This window comes from Lagenorhynchus albirostris, chromosome 4 (assembly GCF_949774975.1).
Source record: "Lagenorhynchus albirostris chromosome 4, mLagAlb1.1, whole genome shotgun sequence".
NCBI classification, from domain to species: Eukaryota; Metazoa; Chordata; class Mammalia; order Artiodactyla; family Delphinidae; genus Lagenorhynchus; species Lagenorhynchus albirostris.
In genome coordinates this window covers 43,632,792-43,657,974 of record NC_083098.1, presented here as the reverse complement: position 1 = coordinate 43,657,974, position 25,183 = coordinate 43,632,792, and the positions used below count along the sequence as shown (strand labels likewise).

General features: G+C 35.3%; 1 protein-coding gene across 1 annotated transcript in view; it reads right to left on the bottom strand.

Annotated features, from left to right (window-relative positions):
• ANTXR2 (ANTXR cell adhesion molecule 2) overlaps nucleotides 1-25,183 on the bottom strand; it is a 162,464-nt gene that overhangs the window by 49,735 nt on the left and 87,546 nt on the right. The window contains exons 13-16 of the mRNA XM_060147961.1: nucleotides 18,909-18,953; nucleotides 17,978-18,070; nucleotides 12,470-12,637; nucleotides 12,073-12,153 (exon numbers count right to left, since the gene is read on the bottom strand). Coding sequence (XP_060003944.1) covers nucleotides 12,073-12,153; nucleotides 12,470-12,637; nucleotides 17,978-18,070; nucleotides 18,909-18,953 — 387 coding nt within the window. The remainder of the gene's footprint in view (nucleotides 1-12,072; nucleotides 12,154-12,469; nucleotides 12,638-17,977; nucleotides 18,071-18,908; nucleotides 18,954-25,183) is intronic.

Here is a 25,183-nt window from a genome sequence, read left to right as displayed (position 1 = left end):
TAAATAAATACAAATCTAATCTTCTGTAATTAAAATTACATAAAGGCTACACAAAAAGTACTCAGTCACAGGAAAAGAAAGGTTAAAAATTCTATCTTGGGCTTCCCTGGTGGCGCAGTGGTTGAGAGTCCACCTGCCAATGCAGGGGACGCAGGTTCGTGCCCCGGTCCGGGAAGATCCCACATGCCGTGGAGCGGCTGGGCCCTTGAGCCATTGGCCGCTGAGCCTGCGTGTCTGGAGCCTGTGCTCCGTGACGGGAGAGGCCACAACAGTGAGAGGCCTGCTTACCGCAAAAAAAAAAAAAATTCTATCTTTGCTGACATTTCTGCTCCCAACTGGATGATTTAATTGATGTCCTCAAGGTGCTCAACATCAAAGCTGTATATTGACCCTAAGAAAATAATATACTTAGCCCTGGACAACCAATGCTAATTCTTGATATTTTCAAAGTATTCTTTTAGTGTGTTCACTGTTGACAAAAAAGGTTTATTTCTAAACTCAGTGCATTAATTTGAGGATATTTAAACTAATTTAATAATTTTTCTCTCGATTATCAAAGCATTGTTGATCAATATCAACCAAGAAATATCTCTACCTAAACTTATAAGTTAATACATAACATGTATATGATGCCACTAAATACAAGTTATTTTGGATCAGAGGGGTAAAAAGCCAATTAAATATCTAAGTTCTATTTATACTTTCTCTGAAAAAAATAAAGCTTTTTTGGTAATTTAAATGATTAAAATTTGCATATTCTGTATTTCACTTTAGGGAACCAAACTGAGTCAACACTTTTGCCAGCTTATATGCATAATTAAGAGATGATTTTGGTTAAATTATGAAATGGCATCAAAAAGCACTCTATTTCACGAATTTGTTATTTTCCACCGCAACAGACATTAGTTGATGACATACACACTGAGAAAATATGTTCTATAGGAATATATATACACATATATTTATATTAAACATTTTACACACACATACAAATATACACACATATACACACACTCATAAATGAGACAGTGGAATTGTAACAATGGCGTGTTCATGACGTGAGTTATTCTAGTAAAAATTTGCCTTTCAAATATGTATAAACTAAAGTTAATTCCTTCTACTAATTTAAACGGGATAGTTAAGGTATTTTAAGGATGCCCTGAAATATAATGACAAGAGATAATAAGAATGAAAGATACTGGTAGTAACATAAGGGATAGAAAAGTCTAGTGGTACTTTTTCCCAGCGATGTTGCAACATAATTGGCCTAAAGAACCATACAAAATTTCAGAACTTATAGAAATAAAATGTAAGCAATCCCTTTACAATTTTTTAAATTTTTGATATTTTTCTCTCATTTAAGTATAAAAAAGGAAAAGTATGAAAGCACTGTGGCATTTTGTGTTCAATAGAACGGAGTCAATAAGGCTAAAATAAAGGGATATCTTACAGCGCCTAAAATCTATTACAAAGTTTGGCTATAGGACACAAAATATTTTCATAGAATCGAAAAACTAAGTTTAAGAATTCAGTCATTATTGATACGATGTATAAAATAGACAACTACGGGGCTTCCCTGGTGGCGCAGTGGTTAAGAGTGCGCCTGCCGATGCAGGGGACAAGGGTTCGTGCCCTGGTCCGGGAAGATCGCACATGCCGCAGAGCGGCTGGGCCCGTGAGCTATGGCCGCTGAACCTGCGCGCCCTGCAACAGGAGAGGCCACAACAGTGAGAGGCCCGCGTACCGCAAAAAAAAAAAAAAAAGACAACTATGAGAACCTACTGGGAACTCTACTCAATGCTCTGTGTTGCCTAAATGGGAGGGAAATCCAAAAAAGAAGGGATATATGTATACGCATAGCTGATTCACTTTGCTGTACAGCAGAAACTAACACAACATTGTAAAGCAATTATACTCGAATAAAAATTAAAAAAAAAAAGAATGCAGTCATTAGCATCATAATTCCAAGCACTGAAAACATCTGACATATCAAATCATCTGAGTGAAGGTTTCAAACTGCTCAGAAACACACACAACTGGTTTACGTTTTGCAAATGTGATGGGGAACTTAAAGGCAGTGTGGCACAAAATCTCTGCCTTCCAGATGCTTCTTCAATCTGAAGATGAAGTGGTTTGATAGCACAGAGCACTGGGTGATTTGTAAGCATGACAGAGTTCAGAGTGATCCTTGGGAGGGTAAGAATCCTTGAGGAAGCCGCCATTGAAGAGGGTGAGGTCATTTGTTTTGAGCATGAGAATTCAGAAGCAGGACTGACAGAGGAGTGAACATAAATCTAGAACTGGAAATGTAAGCCAGAGGTCCAGCCTGAATCATCTGCCACTGCGGTTATCAGGCTTCTGTGGTGCCTTTTAAATGAACCTGTGCTACCTATGGTCTCAGGTTGGGTTTTTGTGAGTTTTTTTTTTTTTTTCTGTAGATTGTTTAAAAATCAGAGGACTGGCATTGAGGTCTGTTATAATGAACATTTTTCTTTATAAAAGTACCATCAATCATTTAAAAAAATGAAAATATCTGCACAATTAACATAAGTCCTCTCCACATAATAAATTTAGGTTAATTGGAAACTCACTACGCATTTATGTTGCTTATTTCACCACTGACTGATGAAAACTTTGCCACATGCCCACGTTTCTCCCCAGGCCATGGCTCCCCAGCTGCACCCACTCCAAAGGCTACCTTCAAGTCAGCACCTTTCCTTTATCTCAGTGGTGGCACAGCTATTTCCTCAGGTGAGGCAGCCTAAATATTATTAATGATAAAAGTTTACATTACCATGGAATCTTTATTACCTTACCATACCCTGGAGCTTTACTTGCCAGACTAATATTTTAACCAAATCTGCTATGCCATAGATGTGTGTGTGCACAATTATGAGTTTTTGCAATATTCCCAGCAAAAATTATACAAATCCTTAAATTTTTTTCCAGCTGGATCTAGGTGGTAGAGGGGGAACTTCCTCAAAAGAGAAAAATGCTTCTGTTAACGTGTGATTCTTACTTTTGAGTTTTAATATCCAACTATCAGTATGAAACCTTTATAAATGGGGAAAAAGTCAATGCAATTTTCTAAATTCTGTCTTACTAAAAAATGAAATACATTGGAAAAAATCTAATTCTATTTCATCTCCATGTAATAAAAAGCCCTAAGTTTAAAAACAGACATAGTGGGCGTACTTCACAGATGTTACTATCACTAGGATTCTTTTATTGCCGTATTTAAATTTGTCTGCTTACTGGTGAACGAGGGACTGCGGTCTGAAGGTTAACATAACCTCGATTACAGACAAGAAGCTCCTTGGAGATTTAATTGGTTTGTGGAACAACTCCCAAACTAGTGCTGCGCTTTCTTCTTTCTTCGCTTTGCTGCTTCTCTGGCTCTCTCTTTTCAGATAAAAAAGGAGAACGCATGGTAATGCATCATTTATAAATTACCTTGTTATTGCAAAAACAAAACACCGCTTTGAAAACGAAACAAAACTCCTGCTGCGGACTCCAGCATGTTTGATGGAGGCCCTTCAAAAGAGTCCACGGCTTAATGGAGGTTACGTGGAGACTTCGATCTGTACGTGCTGTCCCCCGTCACTCCCTGGAAACTTGGCGGCAGATGTTGCAGCGTTAAGTTGTCTCTGAAGTGGCTTTCTGTCCTCGTTTCCCCGCCGCCACGGAGTCAAACTGCATTAGATCTCTTTATTTGTGCCTAAGGCAAGTTAGGGAGCGCAGCTGTGTCCACCCCCGCTCCTACCTTTGGTGTTTCAAGCCTCCAGGCAGCGAGCGTGAGACCAAAACGTTCCTGCCGCTCTCAACTACCTCCGCTGACAATCCGGCCGCTCGCTGCGGGCCGGGGCGGCCGCTGCCGCCGCTGCAAACAGATGTCGGTGACAACCTGCTCGCTCACACCTGGAAGCGCGCGGCGCGCTGCAACATTCATGACTGCGAGGAATTGCAGCCACAATCAAAGCCCAGGCCCGGCTGCCGGACCCCGCCACCTCGGCAGGGGCTGGCGGCGTCCATAGGTAGCGGGAGTGAGGGGCAGAGCGAAAGATCTCTCGCGCCACTTGGATTCTTGATGCCTGAACTTCAATTACTTGATCAAGGACTTCAATTCAGCGGTGAATCTTGCAAATGAGCCCGGTGCGGCCTCTGAGCCATAAAAGGAGAGTATTTGGCTTGAAATTCAGCGTGACGGGACTTGCACAGTAAGTGTGCGTAACTCCCGGTTTAGTCCTACGGACGCTGATTTGTTTATTAAACTAAACTCTCAAGAGGCAGAATCTGCAGTAAACAATTTATAAATAAATGACAAGATTGGTTTCCAAGGTAGAAAACACGCCGTTGACTAGGCAGAGATTGTGTTATTTTGGAACCATCAGCCACAACCTGAAAACAATTGTGTTTTACTGTCTTTCCAGCAGTGTAGTTTGTTGTGTCTTTTTTTTTTTTCAAGAAAAGCGTGACTGTATCTTTAAAATTCAGAAATGAGAAAGCATTCTCATTTGTTTCTTGATATATGAAGCAAACTGCATCCATGTCTAATGATATGAAAATGTTTCCAAAAGTCCTCCTAATCTCTACAATGTACAAATTGCTTTAAACACACACACACACACACACACCACACCCCTCCTATACCATACACACATTTCATAAGAAGCATAATCAAAAGTAAACATACACAAGCCTTTACAAGCACAGGAAAATAACAAAATTATTTGCAAAATTTATTCACCAATTGATATGTTGATAAGAAAGTTTCTCTTAAAAAGAACTGGACTTGAATAGCTAATAACATTTGTTCCAATGAACTATTTGATATGCAGAGACAAACCTTTTTAGTGGAATCAATATCAATACATATATATACCTACATATACCGTATATATAGTACACATACCGTATATATAGTATTTATGAAATCTTTCATGAGTAGTCTGAGTAATTTGAGATCAATATTTTAACTTAGTTTAATCAAGTACTGATTGGTTTCAGGGGAGTAACTTTGAAGACAGAATTTTACCCTTCCTCATGTTGATGGAACCTAATCATAGGTAAGTCTAGTTATCTAAAGCTATCAGAAAAAACTCCAAGACACTTTCTCATTCAACGATTATGCCCTGGCTTGCCCAGAAAATCCAAAGCAAAGAATGGCCAGAAAACGAGAGGACACTGCTACTTGGACATCTTAGTCACCTAAATTTAAATTTTTCTCTACCCCATGTAATCCTATGAGACAAACCATGTCTATATAAACTAAATTGATAAAAACCATAGAGTTCAGGCAGTTTAATTTTTGAGAGCTTAACTAACTAGCCACGGTGACTTCTACCACCAACAGAAGGTAACAGTGAGCCATGGTCTTTTTCTCATGCATAGATAAAACAAATCACCCCAGCTTTATATCATACATCAAAATTAGCTGGGCCAAATATCCTCTAAATCCCTTATTCTCTTTCTGCCTCTGGGTCCTCAATTTCTTACTAGGTAAATAAAGTTTCTCAAATGAAAGCTACTTTAAAGCAAAAAAAGTACTGGGATTTTAAAAATATTATATGTCCTTTTTTTAAAATAAAATTTGTGGGATGCTGGAGTGTCTACTATAATACAGATTATGCCATGCACCATGCAAACATGATTTTATTTAGACAAATAATTAAATATTACTTTTTGGATAATAATATTTGATTATTCCAGTTATTATAAAGTCTTTTAAATAAAATCCACCAAATATTTACTATGAGTAAGTGTCCTATGATTGGTTCAGATTCTTTGGGGCACAAGTACACAGAGTCACATGGGTTGGCCTTACCAATAACAATACTTACTGTGTTCATAAGGAAAAGAATAGAGCAATTGAAATACTTCATTCAGAAGAAGAAGCCAAAAAGAAAATCAGCACAGTGTATAAGAAATGCATAAACTGGTATAAGAAATTAGCAACTGTGTTAAGTGAAAGCATAGTGAAGATAAATGTGTTTGAGAAGAAACAGATTAGATGGATGAATGAAAGGAAGGAAGGGAGGGAGGGAGGGAGGGAAAGCAGGGAGGGAGGGAGGGTGGGAGGTAAGGAGGGAGGGAGGAAGGAAGGAAGGAGTGGGGGAAGGAAAGCATTCTAGAGATCATACAACCGAAACATTATGCTGACTTCCTAAAACATAATGTAAATATATAACAAATGCAGGGACTCTTCAGTTGTACTAATAACATACAGAACAACTAATTCTGCCACAGTATTAGAATGATTCTTGCTGTGTAATTCTATAATTTAGTCTCTGAAAAAATACAGGTTATAGTCATGTATGTATGGGGGATGGGAATTTTACATTGGCATTAATTCCATCAAATAAAGAGGATTTGACAGATGATGTGGAGTTGAAAGAAACTCAGATATTCTTAATAATCTTTGTGAAACATGAAAAATGGGGAGATGAGAAAAAAAAAGGGGATGGCAAAGATCTCTCAGGTTGTCTAAAGGAAAAAAGTTATATGCTGGTAACTATAGAGTTGACATCAAACCCCAGTTTAAAAAAATAATAAATATTATAAAGGATCATAGCAAGAATCAGAAGCAAAAGAGCTAATCATGTCACACTTACCTAATTTCCATGATCAAATAATTTTGGATCACTGGTTTGGTTGGATGGGGGAATACATAAATATACGTTCAGCAAACTATTAAACAAATTAAATTCAGCAAACTATTTAACAAAATTTATTAAATATGCTTGGAGTAAGATGGTAAACTGAGTTTATAGTATTGGTGGGCTCCTAGCTTTACCGTATTCATGCCAATTAACTGTGTAGAGTGTCAACCTAGACAACCAAGGCTCTCATGGAGTACCCCACTGAGGTCTGAACAGTGGCTTGAACTAAGTGACAAAAATTCTGGAAGCAGCAAAGCCATCAAGAATAGGTGCTATGAAAAATGATTAAGTCAGACTGTGTCAGGCACATATAGAATCATATATCTGATGGAAAAGCAAATCAACTGATTGCACTAACAATTGATATTTACTAAGCTTAAAGTCCTGCATTTAAATAAAAACAAATTAAAAAACCATAAATCATGTCTATAGGTGAAGAGTGAAAATATTGGAATTTTAGTTAATAACACAATAAAAGTTTACTATCTTTTGTCTATATTTTTGAAATACAAAATCTTTGAAAACTGAAAGTTTTATGTTAAGTTTGTCACCAAAACCTGACCTGAACTAACTTGAGAGTATTTATGGTCTTTATTTATCCACTTGTAACAATTAATATTTCTGTAGCAGAATGTCTCAGTAATGAGCTGAGGAGATGATGCTTTACATGAAATATGATATATGGACTGTATCAGATTCCTAAAATCTGAAAAATTCTGAATTTTGAAACAATTTAACCCCAAGAGTTAGAATAAAAGGCTTTAGGATTATATAAGACAGAAGTGTGACCAAATTACTAAAAAACAAAGGAAACTTTGGTCAAAATAAAGGAAGCAACATTCTTCAATTATGGAAAAATGAATGATGACTTAACCTGCTGGGGCAACATGTAAAATATTCTAGCACTATAATCTAAGAAGAATGTTAGATTTACTTGGTATCTAAAAAAGTGCTTGGTACACGTTCGACACTAGATAAATATTTGTTGAATGAATGAAAGAATGAGTACAATGCATCATTCAAAAGCACAAATATATCAATTTATCCAAACTCACAGGCTTCTTATCGTCTATTCCCAACCTTCCATTCTGGTTTTAATCCCCAACTTCCAGACTATCTTTTTTTTTTTTTCTTTAAAAAGAACCTTTAATAAATGGTCCTGGGAGATAACCTCATCCACCAGAGGGCAGACAGCAGAAGCAAGAAGAACTACAATCCTGCAGCCTGTGGAACAAAAACCACATTCACAGAAAGATAGACAAGATGAAAAAACAGAGGGCTATGTGCCAGATGAAGGAACAAGATAAAACCCCAGAAAAACAACTAAATGAAATGGAGATAGGCAACCTTCCAGAAAAAGAATTCAGAATAATGATAGTGAAGATGATCCAGGACCTCGGAAAAATAATGGAGGCAAAGATCAAGAAGATGCAAGAAATGTTTAACAAAGATCTGGAAGAATTAAAGAACAAACAAACAGAGATGAACAATACAATAACTGAAATGAAAAATACACTAGAAGGAATCAATAGCAGAATAACTGAGGCAGAAGAACGGGTAAGTGACCTGGAAGACAGAATGGTGGAATTCACTGCTGCAGAACAGAATAAAGAAAAAAGAATGAAAAGAAATGAAGACAGCCTAAGAGCCCTCTGGGACAACATTAAATGCAACAATATTCACATTATAGGGGTCCCAGAAGGAGAAGAGAGAGAGAAAGGACCCGAGAAAATATTTGAACAGATTATAGTCAAAAGCTTCCCTAACATGGGAAAGGAAATAGCCACCCAAGTCCAGGAAGTGCAGAGAGTCCCATACAGGATAAACCCAAGGAGAAATACACCGAGACACATAGTAATCAAATTGGCAAAAATTAAAGACAAAGAAAAATTATTGAAAGCAGCAAGGGAAAAATGACAAATAACATACAAAAGAACTCCCATAAGGTTAACAGCTGATTTCTCAGCAGAAACTCTACAAGCCAGAAGGGAGTGGCATGATATATTTAAAGTGATGAAAGGGAAGAACCTACAACCAAGATTACTCTACCCAGCAAGGATCTCATTCAGATTCGAAGGAGAAATCAAAAGCTTTACAGACAAGCAAAAGCTAAGAGAATTCAGCACCACCAAACCAGCTCTACAACAAATGCTAAAGGAACATCTCTAAGTGGGAAACACAAGAGACAAAAGGACCTACAAAAACAAACTCCAATGTGAATGGATTAAATGCTCCAACCAAAAGGCACAGGCTTGCTGAATGGATCAAAAACAAGACCCACATATATGCTGTCTACAAGAGACCCACTTCAGACCTAGGGACACATACAGACTGAAAGTGAGGGGATGGAAAAAGATATTCCATGCAAATGGAAATCAAAAGAAAGCTGGGGTAGCAATACTCATATCAGATAAAATAGACTTTAAAATAAAGAGTTTTACAAGAGACAAGGAAGGACACTATGTAATGATAAAGGGATCAATCCAAGAAGAAGATATAACAATTATAAATATATATGCACCCAACGTAGGAGCACCTCGATACAGAAGGCAACTGGTAACAGCTCTAAAAGAGGAAATCGACAGTAACACAATAGTAGTGGGGGACTTTAACACCTCACTTACACCAATGGACAGATCATCCAAACAGAAAATTAATAAGGAAACACAGCTTTAAATAGAGACAATACACAATAGACCAGATCGATTTAATTGATATTTATAGGACATTCCATCCAAAAACAGCAGATTACACTTTCTTCTCAAGTGTGCATGGAACATTCTTCAGGATAGATCACATCTTGGGTCACAAATCAAGCCTCAGTAAATTTAAGAAAATTGAAATCATATCAAGAATCTTTTCTGACCACAACACTATGAGATTAGAAATCAATTACAGGGAAAACAAAAACGTAAAAAACACAAACACATGGAAAAATAAATAAATAAAAATAATAAATGGTCCTGGGACAGCTTACTATTAACACACACAAGAAAATAATAAAATTAGTTCCTTGCTTTACCTTATTTACAAACATAAATTCCAGATGGACTAAAGGTAAAATTTTTTAAAACTTTCTGAAGACAATACAAAAGAACATCTTTATGACATCAGAGTAGGGAAAGATTAATTAAATAGGACACAAAGTATAAACCACAACATCAAGATTGATCAAATGGACACCAAAAGACACTTATCACAGAGTACTGTCAAAAATTTCTCTTCCCCTGGACTTTGAAGGTCATATTTGCCCCAGACTATCCACAAACCACTGTTCTTGGCTGCCTCAGAGATTTTATTCATGATGCTTCATCTGTGGAAATACCCATTCCACCTAACTTCACCTGATGAATCCCTACTCATTTGCAAAGATAGAAGGCCTGTATTTTTGAAGAAGCATTCCCAAATTCCTCCAGGAAGAGTTAATCTCTCTTCCTCTATACACTCAAGAGTACTTGACACCTACCTATAAATGGCCCAGAGCACATTCTGGAATAAATTTTATTTTTGTATGTATCTTGTTTCCCAAACAAATTTTAGTTTCTTAAGGGCAAAGGTTATAGTTTGTACCCACTCCCCAGTATCACCTAATGCCATTACTTGTGCATATTTATAATTCAGAAATTATTGAATTAAGTCAAAATTAGTACAAGTGAAAAAAGGCCAAAAAACTAAATTTTAATCATGAGAGTTAAAAGAATACAGAAAGTACTGACAAGAGTGCTGGAACCACTCTCTGTTTTTGCTAATACATCTTTAGTGCTAGCACTATACCCAACACTCAAAAAGATGAAAATTATTGAACAAATGAACTAATGTCTAACTTGGGGGACAGAAAACTAAGATAATACATGAAAACAATTTAAAAACCTGTAAAGTAAAAGTCTAGAATATTGAAGAATAGTATTGTTATTTGTTGTTCCAGAAGCAGAACTCCAGATCATGCATTAATTTAAACAGAGGCACAAATTTCATTAAATATAAGAACTTTCTATTAACCACAGTGGTTTGGTAATGAAAGAGGCTGCTTCATAAACCACCTGGTTCTCTCTACTTATGGTCCAAGCAAAGGGTAAATGATCTGTTGGGAATATTCCAGGAATATTTTCTTAAATTGCTTCTCCAAATGGCTGAACTCAGATGTTTATAAAACTACCTCCATCTCATAGAAGTAAGATCTAAAAATTTAGATGTTTTGGTATTTTAAACACCTAGCTAGAATCATATAACACTAAATATAGCTTGGCACTGAAAAATAAATATTAATCTCATCAGTTATTTCATCCTTAAAAAAAAAAAGCCCATCAGACCTGAATAACCTAATGTCTTCTGAAGCTGAAATCAATAAGTTCATGCACTTGTTAAAACAGAATGATGATCACGTTGACACACAATGAAAAGATTCTGTTATTATTACTAACAGTATTGTGTCTCTGAACCAAACCTGCTCATTGTTGCATATGAAAAGGTTTTAAACTATTTTTCTTATATCGATACAACAGGAAATAGTGCTTATATATTAAAGAAATTATAAAGCTGGAGTAATTCTAGCCAAATTTCCAATAATAAAAAAGCCTCAAAAAGGCTTCCTTGGGACTTCCCTGGTAGCACAGTGGTTAAGACTCTATGCTCTCAGTACAGGTGTCCCAGGTTCAATCCTGGTCAGGGAACTAGATCCCACATGCATGCTGCAACTATGAGTTCGCATGCCAGAACTAAGGAGCCCATGTGCCTCAACTAAGGAGCCTGCGAGCCGCACCTAAGACCTGGCACAACTAACTAAATAAATATTTTTTTAAAAAAGGCTTCCTTGATAGGGAAAATGCATACACATATATGTGTGTATGTATTTATGTATGTATTTTTATACATAAGTATGTGTGTGTATCTCACCATTGCAGATGTCCATAACGCTTTATAACTTTCAAAGCACTTTCACATTTTCAAGAAATTAGATTAAATCAACTTTGAAGGCAGGAAAATACTTATTTATACCTAAAGCAACAGAGGATCTGAGGCATGTACCCCAGGCCTCAATGCTAGTAAATGTTAGCAAGACTTACTAATCCCCGCTCTGTCCTCCCCGCTGGGTAAAAAACCTCAGAACAGAATGTGACGCCGTCCAAGTCAAAGGCTGAAGCATTGAGTGTGCTTATTAAAGTATGTGTACAGTGGACCTTAATTTTTATGTTACTTGAAAAGGGCCTCGTGTTAAACTGTGGCTTGAAGACATATTCTAACAATAGATAATCATTTATTAAGCACCCTACGTAATAGGAATTTGCATGAGACAATAATAATTCCTTCTTCAGCTGTAATGAGGACTTTAGGTTCTTTTTGATTATTATTTCCCTCCCTTCCTTATACACACCTGAGCGGTCACTATTTTCCTAACACATCCCCACATACAAACCTCATCTCCTTCCTGAGGTCGCATCAAGGACACCCGGTCATACTGCCTCCGCAACAAAGCCCAGAGCGCATCCAGCCGACCCTAAAGGGAAACGTGATCTGTAAATACCAGGGGAATGTACTCGGCCTCTGCTTGTTAAATAAATGAGCTAAAATGAAGAAGGTAAAGCCTTATTTTCTCCTCTCATTTCTTTCATAAATTTAACGAATAAATAAATAACAAAAATGGAATTTCTTGTTACTGAGAAATATTCAGTTGTTATAAGGTAAATTGAATGTCTGTTATTTGATATACCTTGGTCCTCCTGCAGATGGTTGCGGGGGCAGGCAGGGAGACTAAAAGGATTACACTTTCTCTAGGAAGTTGCCGTTAAATCCCACAAAGTTTGAACAGTCACCTTAATTGGTGTGTACCACTTTGTCTGAGGAGGCTGGAGTGTGGGTTTGGGTCGAGGTGGTCTGGGCCTAAGGGGCTCCTCTGGTTCTTCAGGAATGGTCACCACAGCATTTTTGGCTTTCTCTAGCCTTGCACCTTCCTCCGTAGATCCTTTATCACCCCAACGAACCTTTAAAACAAAAAGAAATACTGATATCAGACATATAGTGGCCTAGAGGAACAGGCTCTTGTTTAGTTGGTGCTTTGATTCACCACCTCAGAGTCCAAAGATGAGTAGGTATCCTAGCTCCAAATTCCTACTTTTCTGAGATTTAATAGGTTTCTCACCACTCATGTATTTAATATTAAGATCCTAGAAATAAAGATCCTTTATAAAAATCTGGCATCTATTAAATTTGATGCAGCCATTTCTCCATTGTTTCAAATAAGGAGTTAATTTGTGTTTTACATACGAAATGCATGACAGTGTGTAATTCTATTCTCTAATTAGGTATGTTCTCCTTCTAGCTAAAGACAAACCTGTATATACTGATGGCACTGGGTGAAATAGATGATAATGATGATGATAATTAGCATTTATTGAATGATTATTATGTGCCAAACTGCATTTAATCCATACAAAAATGCAATGAGATAGATACTATGTTTTTGCTTCCAGATGAGGAAACCAAGACACAGAGAGGTTAAGTGATGAGCCCAAAGCCACACAGCTAGTAAGCAGCAGGACAGGGATTTGAACATATGTAGTCTGAAGGGTGCAGTAAGTTTCAAATAGGTTTGAATTTTACAAATATATTTTATACAAAGGAGTTAATTTTTCCTTCCAAACTGTCCATCAAGTTTGACTAAGGCAAAAAGTATGATTTAAATTTTAGCCTTTGGAAATAAAATAATTATATATTTTTTTCTCAACTTTTTGTAAAGTAGCTCTCAGTCTTTATTTCTTCTATTCATATGGGTATGGTTATTTGACATATCAGTTTTTCATTGAGGAAGACAAATCTGAAAAGACTCTGCTTTGAAGAGAAAAATTCAGGGACACCAGGGAGTTCCACAAATTTGGGAGGATTCCTTTCTCTGAAAAACCTAGACATTGAAAACAAAAAGGTCAAATGATGCTTTCTTTACTTTTCAATGAAAATTGGCTACATTTTAGCCAAATTTTTTCATGTGTGGGCATGTGAAGAAGTTGTGGCCCCTGGAGAAAGGCTTTGTCCAACCAGGAACAGTAGAGAAGTCTAAAAACCAAGAATGTTACCAAAGAAGACAAAGATAAGTGAAGCTCTAAAAAGAATCAGGAAGGCCTGTCCAGGGCACACAGTGGCTCACCAGAGTTGAATAATTTCTACAAAGAAAAAATGATTAAATGCTTTTTAAAAGCATTTTAATGACCTGAATTAGTGGGTAGGAATACAGATGATTACTGTTCATAGAAAGATCTATTCATAGCTTTTTGATAAGGCTTACTTAGATGTTTTTACCTTTTTTTTTACTACAATTTTAGAGTAGGTTTTCAATTTCAAGTGGACTCTGTTGAGTCATTAAAATGTATCTGTATATTTCAGTGTTATCAGTGGTACTAGAATGTTCTTTATGAGGTCGTTAAAATTGTTTTAAATATCATTAAACCTTTAGAACTAGATAGTTGGCTTTTTTTCCAGAGAAATGACCTTCTCTTTCAAATCACAGTGTCTTCACCTAGATAAGGTAAAACTTTAAAAATCTTTAGCTATATCTAAATTGAACTAAGAAACTCTAAAACCAGGACACATCTCCTGCAGTTGTAAAGTCTCAATTTTAAGGGAAAAAATAAAAAACAAATGAAGATACATAGTCAAATAAACATATGAGTATCATAACAGAGAGAAGTAATTCAGAGTAGAAATATAAGTAGGTAAAATTTAGATCCATTCAGAAATGATGGATTTTTAACTTAGATTTTAACTAGCCCAGCCTTCACAGTTGATATTCTAGAGGTAATGGTACTCATATTCTTCCTCCAAGTATCATTGTACCATTCTCAGATAAAGAACACGAAGACAGTTGAACTAGAGTTCTGACCCAACATTGCATTTCTAAACATATGATACACAGCTGCTGAGGTATAAAGGAAATGCATTAAAAAAATCCATTGTGTTAGTTCATGAAGTAGCTGTTTTATCATTATTATCACCATCACCACAGATAATACAACAATCAATTCTCACTCAATCTCACTCAAACTAGGAAACACTTTATATAGAGTTTTCCTAAAACTCTTAAAAGCAAATAAATATATATATATATACACTTATATGTATAAATTTTAATATTTTAGTTTGACCACATTGAGATAGTCAAAAAGGATAAAAGAATAACAAGAATGGATTGCTAAAGGCAGCCTTAACAGAATTAATATATCTGACTTTTTACTATTTAAAAAAAAGTGCAAGCTTGATAGCTAAATTCTTCCAATTCTACTTGGCTTTCATGATAAACAATGAAATTCCATAATTTCCACAGCATATTTGGAGGTTGTATCATAAAGGAGCAATTTCAGAATTGAGAAAAGAAACAAAAACAGTTTCACGCAGAATGGCAGAAACACACATTTGAAGCTATTAGGTATTGTGGATCAGTTGTGCTAACAGCTGTTATTAACATCAGCTCAGTTCCAGCTTTCTGCGAACTGAGATTATAATAGTGTTTAAATATTTAGGAGGAAGAAAAAATTTCTAGGTAAAATCCCTATACTAGCTTAAAATAACATTGAGTTATGAAGATTTATTCTTTAATTCAGACGTGCTCATAATTTCTATAATTCCTTTCATTTTCCCCGGTTTAAACTGGGGAATTTTTTTAAGGAAAATACTTTTCAGGTTTGAATAGGCATTGTTTTAAAACAAGTTATGTTTTCTATTTTTCCTCTCCAAGTTTAAATTAGTTGATGTTTGAAAAAGTCTAAAGGCATTAAAGTCTTAGTTTATTTTTTCTTTGTTGTTTTTGGCCTCTCTGTGTGGCATATGGAATCCTAGTTCCCCAACCAGGGATTGAACCTGTGACCCTTGTGGTGGAAACATGAAGTCTTAATCACTGTACTGCCAGGGAAGTCCCTCAGTTTATTTTTTATTGTGTATTTTTACATACTGTGTTTCCCCTTTGTGAAGCCCACATTTACTTTCTCATTTTTTTCTTCATTCTCATTTCCATTTCGTTGATGGAGTACTACATAAAACATAGCCAAAATTATCCATGGCTAAAATGAACTCTGATTTATTAAAAGTGAGTGAGTCCTTCTCATAAATTTTCTTCAGCTAAAAAGCTAGGGCAATATAAATTCACATTAATTAACAGTCAATAACTAAAACACAAATAAATAAATTTCAATTAAATTTGAATTAAATTAAATTTTACATTTTAAGTAAAAGAGTCAATAACTCTTAAAACGTGAAATGTGAGTTACTCAAGAATGTCCATGGGCCCTTGGCTTTCTTGACCATATTCCAATAATATGCCTTTTAACTCAGAACCCATCCAGTAGCTCATGCATAAACTTTTCTTTTCTGTAGAAAGAGATCTTAACCTTTGGAATAACAAAAACCTGCCACAATTCCTCGTGTTTTTAGCAAGAACTAATATATCTGAATCTCATTGTCATGTGGTATTTTATATGTGTGGATTTCAAAATGGAATTAAGTTTATTATTCTGAATATAAATTAGTACATGCTCACTGTCAAATAAGTTGGGAACAAACAGGGAAATATATAACACAAATTGAAAATCATTCCATTCAGAGAAAGCTACTAACATGTTGTGCTATTTCCTGTCAAACCCTTTTCCCCCTGCATACATCTTTTTATACACACATTTTGGAACGAGACTAAATAAACTAAAAATAAGCTATGACAGATCATATTTGGATATTCATATGTAATGATTTTATTTACAATTGTATTTTTTAATACATAGGGACATCCAGTCCACACTCTCCCCAACCTCTCCAATCCTAGAATGACACAACAAAGGCAAATGAAAGGAAAATGACCTTCCTTCCATGTCAAGCAACAAGAGCTAGCCTCACCATGTTCTCTTGTACTGCTTGATATTCCCAATTACCCACCTGCAAACACAGAAGCAATATTTTCTCCAAAAGACAAAAGAAGTAAGTTCTAGCACCTGCCTTTTTCATGGCTTATTGGCAATGAGGTACCTGTCTCAGAAGATATCAGCAATAAAGTGGCAAGCTCTTAGGAAAATGTGCATTATTTTAAGATCTAATGTGGTCAAGAAAATGAGAATCACTATCAGATAACCACTTTAGTAATGACAGTCATTTAAGTAAGTCTGCGCTTCTTTTGAAGAGTACTGAAATTTATGTTGAAAATGGGAAATTCTCCTTGGGAATCTGAATTTTATTGAAATGTATAAAAAGAGAAAATTGTGGGACTTCCCTGGTGGTCCAGTGGTTAAGACTCCACGCTTCCACTGCAGGGGGCACGGGTTTGATCCCTGGCTGGGGAACTAAGATCCTGCACGCCACGTGGCACAACAAAAAAATTTAAAAAAAAAAAAAAAAGAAAGAAAAGAAAATTGCAACAGTTGTGAGCTTGTTAATTAGCTTATTGATTTTTGCTGGCAGTAATGGGACAAAGCAGATATGACAGTAGGAGACGTGCAATGATTGCAAAACACTTAAAAATTCTTTCTTATTGAGAAATAAAATTAAAGAATAACTAATAAGAAAGAAATGCCAGGATCTGTGTTTAATAATAATGTCACCATATCAATGAGAAAATTCTTCCAATTTCTCCTTCGGGTGGGATGTTGGCCTATCTATACTGTTGTTAAGGGCTCAGTGCTGACAGTGCCTGCTTATTATTAATTAATTCATCACTTTGAAAAATACTTCTGTGGTGGTAAGAAGACCTCATTTCATCTTCAAGATATAATATTTAAGTTCAATTTTAGTCCACATGTTTTGCCAGTCTAAAAATTTAAATAGTCTATAAATGATATTTAATATTAATTATGATTATTCATAAGTGGTAACTAAAACCTGTAAAAAAAAAGCCTTAAATGTACTTCCTCTGCATTTGTGATAGGGTCTTATCCATGATATTGAATATTTTAATATTTTTCTCCTCAAATAGTACTTAACTATTGGATCTTTTCAAAGACAAGCATTGTTGCAACTTTAAGTATCTGGCTTCTTCAAAGTTCATGTTCTCCGTAGGAATTTTTTCCAAAATAGTAAAAAAAAAAAAAAACCCTAATTTTGTTTTGCCCTTTAGAATTCAGAAATCTTATTAATGTAGTTCTTTGACTAATGAAGTCAGTTCTTCTTGAATAGTTTTGAAATGGCTAGGATTATTCCATAGAAAAAAAATCTGTCCAAAAAAGACCTAGTGTTAAGTAAAAATGGATGATATTAGGATACTGAGTTGTGAAAAGTACAGTTTCCACGGCTTGATAGTTCTAAAACTACATATTCCACATTAGCAGCTTCTAATTTTTTTTCAAGATACCAACCTCCATTCTTTTAATTCCTCCAACCCCTCGACCACCATAATAAGAAGCATCCACGGTTGGCCATTTCTTGGTAGGCAGAGGTTCTTCTTCCTCCTATGTGGATACAAGTTTTTAAAACTGAGTTTAATTAATTTCTTAAAATATTGCTTAGTCAGAACCAACTCACATTTAAATAGTTTTCTGAATAATGACACTGATATGGACAAAATATAGTAAAAATTACATATAGCACATGTGGATGTACTTATGCTTATGTGCATAAATTTCAAGTGAGGCTCTACAGAATATGAGGACTCCTTCCATTCCACAATTTGAGGAATCTATCTTATTTCACTAGGCTACCAGAAGTTGCTCCTTAACTATGAGCATCATTTGGTTTTTCCAGATTGATTCATCACTTCATAGTTAAGAAGATAAAACATTAAAATTAGGACCGCATTTCAATGATCATTTAAAGCCTCAATGTATGTGTAAATTTAAACTCTGCGAAATTTGTACTGAAAAGATAGGTAGTTAAGAAGCTTTGAAAATGCACACCATATTTTCTGTTGCTAACACCATTTTGGCTAACAGAGTAATGTAAAAGTAATAATCATTTTGAAGAAAGTAATACTATCTTTAAGCTGCCAGCTTGGATCTTCCAACTTTTTGTAAATAAGACAAGTGACAGCAGAACTATTGATATATTGCTATACAAAGTAAATTAAATCTCTATGTACTATTTATCCTGATGGCTAGTCTACGTTTATCAATGTGTGAAAGTCCCGTTCCTCTAGCACATGAAAGAAATCATGAGAAGACAAAATATAATTGATTTTCATAATTTCAAAAGTCAATACATAGGTATCACAGTTATCTAATAACAATGTAATTGATCAAATTAGGGATAATATCTAAATACACCCACATCACTTATTAGGCACTCATTTACCTCTTTTGGTGCAGAGGGTGGTGGTGGAGGAGGATCCTTGATAACCTGTACCAAAAAAAATAAAACCCAAAAAACAATCAAATGCGGAAACTTCAGTGGCACAGGGAGGAGACAGAAAGGATGTATAAAAATAATTAGATTAGTAAAATACTGTGGTGGCACCAAAGATGTCCCAGATGAAGCTAGCCTCCCAAAACATATGCCTCCCTTTTGAACCTGGGCTTGTTTGTAACTAGCTTTGGACTAACTAGCAACTACTAGGTTTTCTTTGACTAACTAGCTAGCTAACTAGCACATTCATTCATTTTATCTTTATGATACAGATATAGCTTCAGTTTTCACGTAAATAACAAGAGCAAAAATTGCCAAATACCTTGCACTAAGTGGCTCTTCTAATGCAAACATTTTTCACTAGATTACAGTATGTCCACTCAAATAGAGTAGGAATTTACAGTCTTCCTGCTATGATTCACTGACTTTTTCACAAATTGACAATACAAAGTTAGCTTGCTTTGGATGAGATAATAGAGAAATTAACATACTCTCTTTCCCCACCTTTTAACCTAGAAACAAATCAACCTCTTAGCCAAGAGTCCTTTCCTGTGAATCGTTACTCAATATATTATTTCATGAAATTTGATGTGGTTAATTCTTTATGTGAGAGGAATACAGACTGAGATCAAATTTAAATGACCTTTACTGGTACTGGGGTATCTGGACTTTCATACCATCATGATAGAAAATTACTGACCAAGGGCCAGTAGTGTCTGATAATTCGAGTACACATCCAAGTCTCTATACTAAGAAGAAAAACTGTTTGAAAATATAACTGCCTCACTTCATCTAAAGTCAAATGTTTCAATTATCTCATTAAAGTTTTAAAATTTTAAAACAATAGTAGCTCTGAAAATGAATATCATCAAAGAATTATTACTACTGTTCAGGTATATTCCTATTATCATGAATATGTTTTTTAAAGACTGCATATATTTTAAAGATATATACTGAAACATTTCCAGATTAAATGATATAATTCTGATATTTTCATCAAAATAATTTGGGGTGGGGAAGTAAAGAGGTTATATATGAAATAAATTTAGCCATAAATTGAGAATCACTGAAACTAAGTAGACATGGGAGATTCATTATTTCACTCTTTCTTTTTGTATATGTTTGAAATTTTTCATAATGAAAGTTTTTTTTTGTTGTTACTGATAATGTTTAGTGAATTGACTCATAATTTTCTTCATATATATTACTTTCATCCTCAAATTTTAGTTTAGATCTAAATCTCAGGAAAAAATGCAAACAGTAACTACAATTACATAGATATAACTGGACAGTAATTTAATCTGAATGAATCTTGAACTAGCTCATTGTAGCATTCAAACTTTTGAATGCTACAAGAAATGCTGTTATTTCTATTTAACCCTTCTGTTTAATTCAATTTTGTCTTATCAATAAACATAAAATCCCAGTTCTTTTTACTAATATTGAAGGATAGAAATCTGTGAAGTTTTATATTTAGCCCAGAAACAAATGCCAGGAGAGGATAAAGATTTAAAATAATACTGTGGTAAAATAAAATAAAGGTTATCAAGCTACAGGTGCATTTCCTTTATAAAAAGGAAGCACTCATATTATCAACCTGCACGTCCAATATCAATCAATGAAAACCAGATCTATCAATATTTCACAGTCAACAGGGTCAAAACCAACCTAATAAGCTTCATTTAAGAGCCAACTCTTCTTCCTATCTTCCTTGTTTCTTTCAAGTAAATCACTCTTTCCTTAAAGTTGCAGCCTTAAAATTTTCTCATAATCTATAATTTATTCTCACTTCTAAATGACTTCACCAAATCATTTACCATGTTCAAAAGATTCTTTGAAATATTCTTCTCTCTCTCTCCCTCTTCCTGTTCTATCTTTTCCTCTTTTCTTCCTCCCCACCACGAATTCCCCCAATCCTCCCAAAGCAGATCAGGTTACCTTAATATGTACAGATGCCTATTTGTTCTCCCCTAGCACTGGTCACAATTGATAATTTTCTCTGACTCCAAAACACTGTAACTTCTAAGAGGGTGGATTTTATGTCTGCTTTGTTCCTCACTGTATTCCCAGTACTTAGTAGAGTGTCTAGCACAAAGGAAGCAAAGAAAGGAAGTTAGGAAGAGAGAAAAAGGAAGAAAGTGGGAAAGAGAAAAAAAAGATAGAGGAAGGGTTAAAGGGAGAGGAGGAGGAAGGAAGGAAGATCACGGGAAGAAGGAAGGATTCTTTGCATTCCATTCCTACTATCACTACCTAAAATCACGAACTCAAGATCTCTGGACCTTAAAAATATCTAGTACAGTATTTTTCAACTTCTCCAATACACATCCAACCAAAACTTCATTTTTCTGAAAAATTCCCACCTAGCTGTAGTCCAACTATGTTTGAATTCCTGCAATAAAGAGAAATTCACAACTTCACAAAGCAATTTATTCCATTGGCAAGGAACTCACATCTTTTGAAAAATTTTCCCCCCAAAGAAGCCAAAGCCTCCTTCTCCGTAGTTTCCACACTTTAGTCCTGATCCTAGAGTGTGGAAACACATGCATACACACAACTATTTTTAATTCCAGAAAAGAGCAGTTCCTATTTTTGAATACTTGGATAATAACCATATATCTATTGAACTTACACATCTGGAAGCGAAACATCACAACCGTTTTTTGTGTAACGGTCTGAGTTATTGGGTCATTTTGGTCAGTTTCTTTAGTATATATTCACTTGAACAATATCTCAAAATGTGGTTTCCAGAACCGATAAATAACAGTTTAAGTGTGGCCGATCCATTATAATTAAATGCATGGTGCTCAGGCAAAACAGATGCACCCGAGCAATCCTCACTTTGATTCTATGCATTTTAACTAATAACATATTGATAACATTGATTGATAGTCTATAATTACCATAGCTTTATTTTGACATCAATGTCTACATGCTTTATTTGTAGCTAAATTAGACCTCTAGCTTGTTCCTCTATCTCTAACTCATCCTTCATTCTAACCTATGTAGCCAGGTCACTATTTTTCTAATAGAAGCTCAATTGATGGTTTCTCTAGTCAAAATGGATCAAAGGTTCCAGTGGCCACAACTGAACTTGAGGAATTACTGAATTTTGGGAAGAAGCTTACCACTCAGTTTTACAAACTAACATAAAGTGCTCTCCAGAGTTCTCTCACTAGAAAAAGCCCAAGGTACGTCCTTCATTCCACTAAGTCTGAGTATAATGTACTCGAACTCATTTTGATTTCCTTGTGAGGATTTCAAATTTACTCTACTTATTACGTGTACATCTTGTACTGATATATAAATTTCTGAGGACTTAAATAGTATCCCCAACCCTGTTCTATGTTATATCTCCTAAGAATTACCGAAATCCCCCTCCATAACACTTCCTTTTTCATGTCATATTTATCATGCTGATTATCCTGCACAGCATCAAGTTTTAGCATTAGTATGGGTAAACTGAGTCTCAATTTAAAATCCTCATATGACCACTGGTGACAAACTCACAGCAGGAGAATGAGAGGCATCTTTGCCTTCTTTATCAGAGACTCTTTATCTGTTATCATAAGCCACAACCTGGAAAATGCAAACTCCTTTTTCAGTACATCTACATGAGCCACCTCTTGAATTGTCAAGAACTATACCTCAGCACGGTATAGTTCGACCCTAACACCCTATGTACAAACATCCCTGCATGTGTACCTCTAACTCCAGGCTGACTGAAGATCCCTTTGCTACCCCCCAAAAACTGACCATTTCCATATTAAGTCCCATCCAGCCATTACAGAGTAGTCTATCAACTTTCTATCGCTTTATCTAGAAGCTTTAAAACTTCGAACAAGATACGTGCTGCACAGCTGAACAATTCATGCTTCATCAGTTTGGGTTTGTATGTTTATTTTGGAATTTTTCAATTACCCCTCAAAACTGTAGATTTCTTAGGGGCAATATCATTTCTCCCTCTTTGAAAATATCACAGCACCTAATAAAGTGCTCTGCAAACAACAGATACTAAAAATATGATTGAAAGTGAGCTGAAGAAACTAGCTGAGAATGTTCGCAAAGGCTCATAGCCAACCTCTAAATTTATAAGAAAAATACAGAGGGAAAAAAAAAGATATAAATGATAACCAATAGAGAAAGATTTCCATGAAACTAAAATATTGCTAGTTCCAAAGAAAATGAAGTATCAAATTTCTCTTTCAACCAGTAAAGTCAGAGAGCTAATGAACTCAAAGACAGATGGGAAAATGTAAGACCATGCTAAGTTTCTTCATCTGGGAAATACATTTGATTCACTGTAGGTCCTTTCCAAAATGAAAACTCTAATAGAATGATAAAACAAAATACATATCACAATATTTCCACCAAGTCTTTTTTTTCTATGCCTTTACATAATTAAGTAGGCCATATGTCTACATACATTTGTATTCACCTTATTCCAGAAAAGAACTTTAGGGTTTGTTTTTCCAATAATGTGTAATTAATCTTATGTATGCTTATTATAAATTTAAATTGATTTTGAAATCCTGGCAAGTATATTTTCTACATTGTTAACAATGAAAACAAAACCCTTAATACTCTATATAAATCAAATTTTGACCTAGTAAATTAAGAGATACCACCACCACCACAACAAATAATAGCACTTTCAGAAACTGAAGCAGAGCAAAGGCTCATCTGTGTGCCGTTAATACTATCAACAATAACGACATTTATTAGTGCTGCCATATGCCACACACTCTATATTTCTCTCATTTTCATAATAATCCTATGCAGTTACTATGCTTATTTTAAATACAAGGAGAGGGAGGCCTGAATTCAGTAACTTGTTCAAGGATACACAGAGGGAAAACATTAGAATTAGTATTTAAACTGGTCCATCTTCCTCGAAACTCTGGGTTCAACTTCCTCTGCCACATGACATCCTTTTAAAATAAGGTTTGGATTGCAAAGGGAAAGGGTGCAGGAGAAAAGGCTTAAGATGTGTTGAGAGTTTATTACTTGCTGGGATGCATGCATGGATGGATGGTTAAATAGATGGATGGATAGACAGATAGATAGATGGATAGATGGATACAGATAGACAGATATAGATCAATATTTATGGTAACTGTGTGAGATAGATGTTATCATCTCCATTTTATAGGTACATAACATATTCATTCATATGCCCACCATCATTGCCCTAGAAATGTTGGAAAAGGAAATAATTTTTGTGTGTGTGTGTGATGTTTCAAAATGCTCCCTCTCTCCATTCTACCACACAGCTTCATAAGTAACAAAGGAGAGTGAAAATAATCTGAAACAATTCAGCCCCAAAGCCAAAAATGGCAAAAGTCTGTGTCCACTGATATTTCTACATTTCAGTAAAATTAGTGCAGGAGAAAAGGAAACCTGACTGTTGGTCCAAATACATTAAAAATAACAGTCATGAGAATCCCATTCTTGTATTAAATAGTGCAAGAACACATTCATCTTTGAAAAGGATGTATTCATAAGCACCATATTTTATGAGAATTTGCAGATTTTAAAAGGCATAATATTGCCTAGTTGCCAGGATTTTTTTCCACTTAGCATCCTTCAGCTCGGTATTGAAGATTCTGGAAAACACTTTCACCACTTTGTGAACCATATGCAGACTTTGATTCTTCTCCAAGTTTTTTTTTCGTTTGTTATTATCATCATCAGGGAGGATTACATCTCATCTACTTAGCTGTTAGAATGAAGATTTCAGTTTGGAGGAGAGCCGATTTCTTAAATAAAAAAAAAAGTTAGCTGCTTCAGGCAACAGTCCTTTTGATCTGCTCATTAACACTTTTCAAATGTTCGAGTGATGTGGGCATTCTTTGAGCTAGAAAATGTCAGTACAGGAGCCTGCAGCCAGCTTGATGCAATCATATGTTCCAATATTCAGAAAAGAGTGAAAAGAACTGTCAACAGTGAACTGCCTTGGATTAAAAAAAAAAAGATACTGTATAACGACTGTAGATCAAGTAGTATTTCAGAACCAATTCTTGCCAGTGACAGAAACAAATGCCCAATTTATGAGCAATGTCATCTAAGCGCCTAAGAGCCCACAGACTTAGACAAATCATTCTTAGTGTTTACAAAAACTTGTTTAAAATATATGTAGGATTTCCTTTCATTCTTCCCTTTCTTTTTGATAAAATCAGAGAGCAAGTGTAGTGCTTTTCCTCTCATGAATACAAAATTCTCTGACA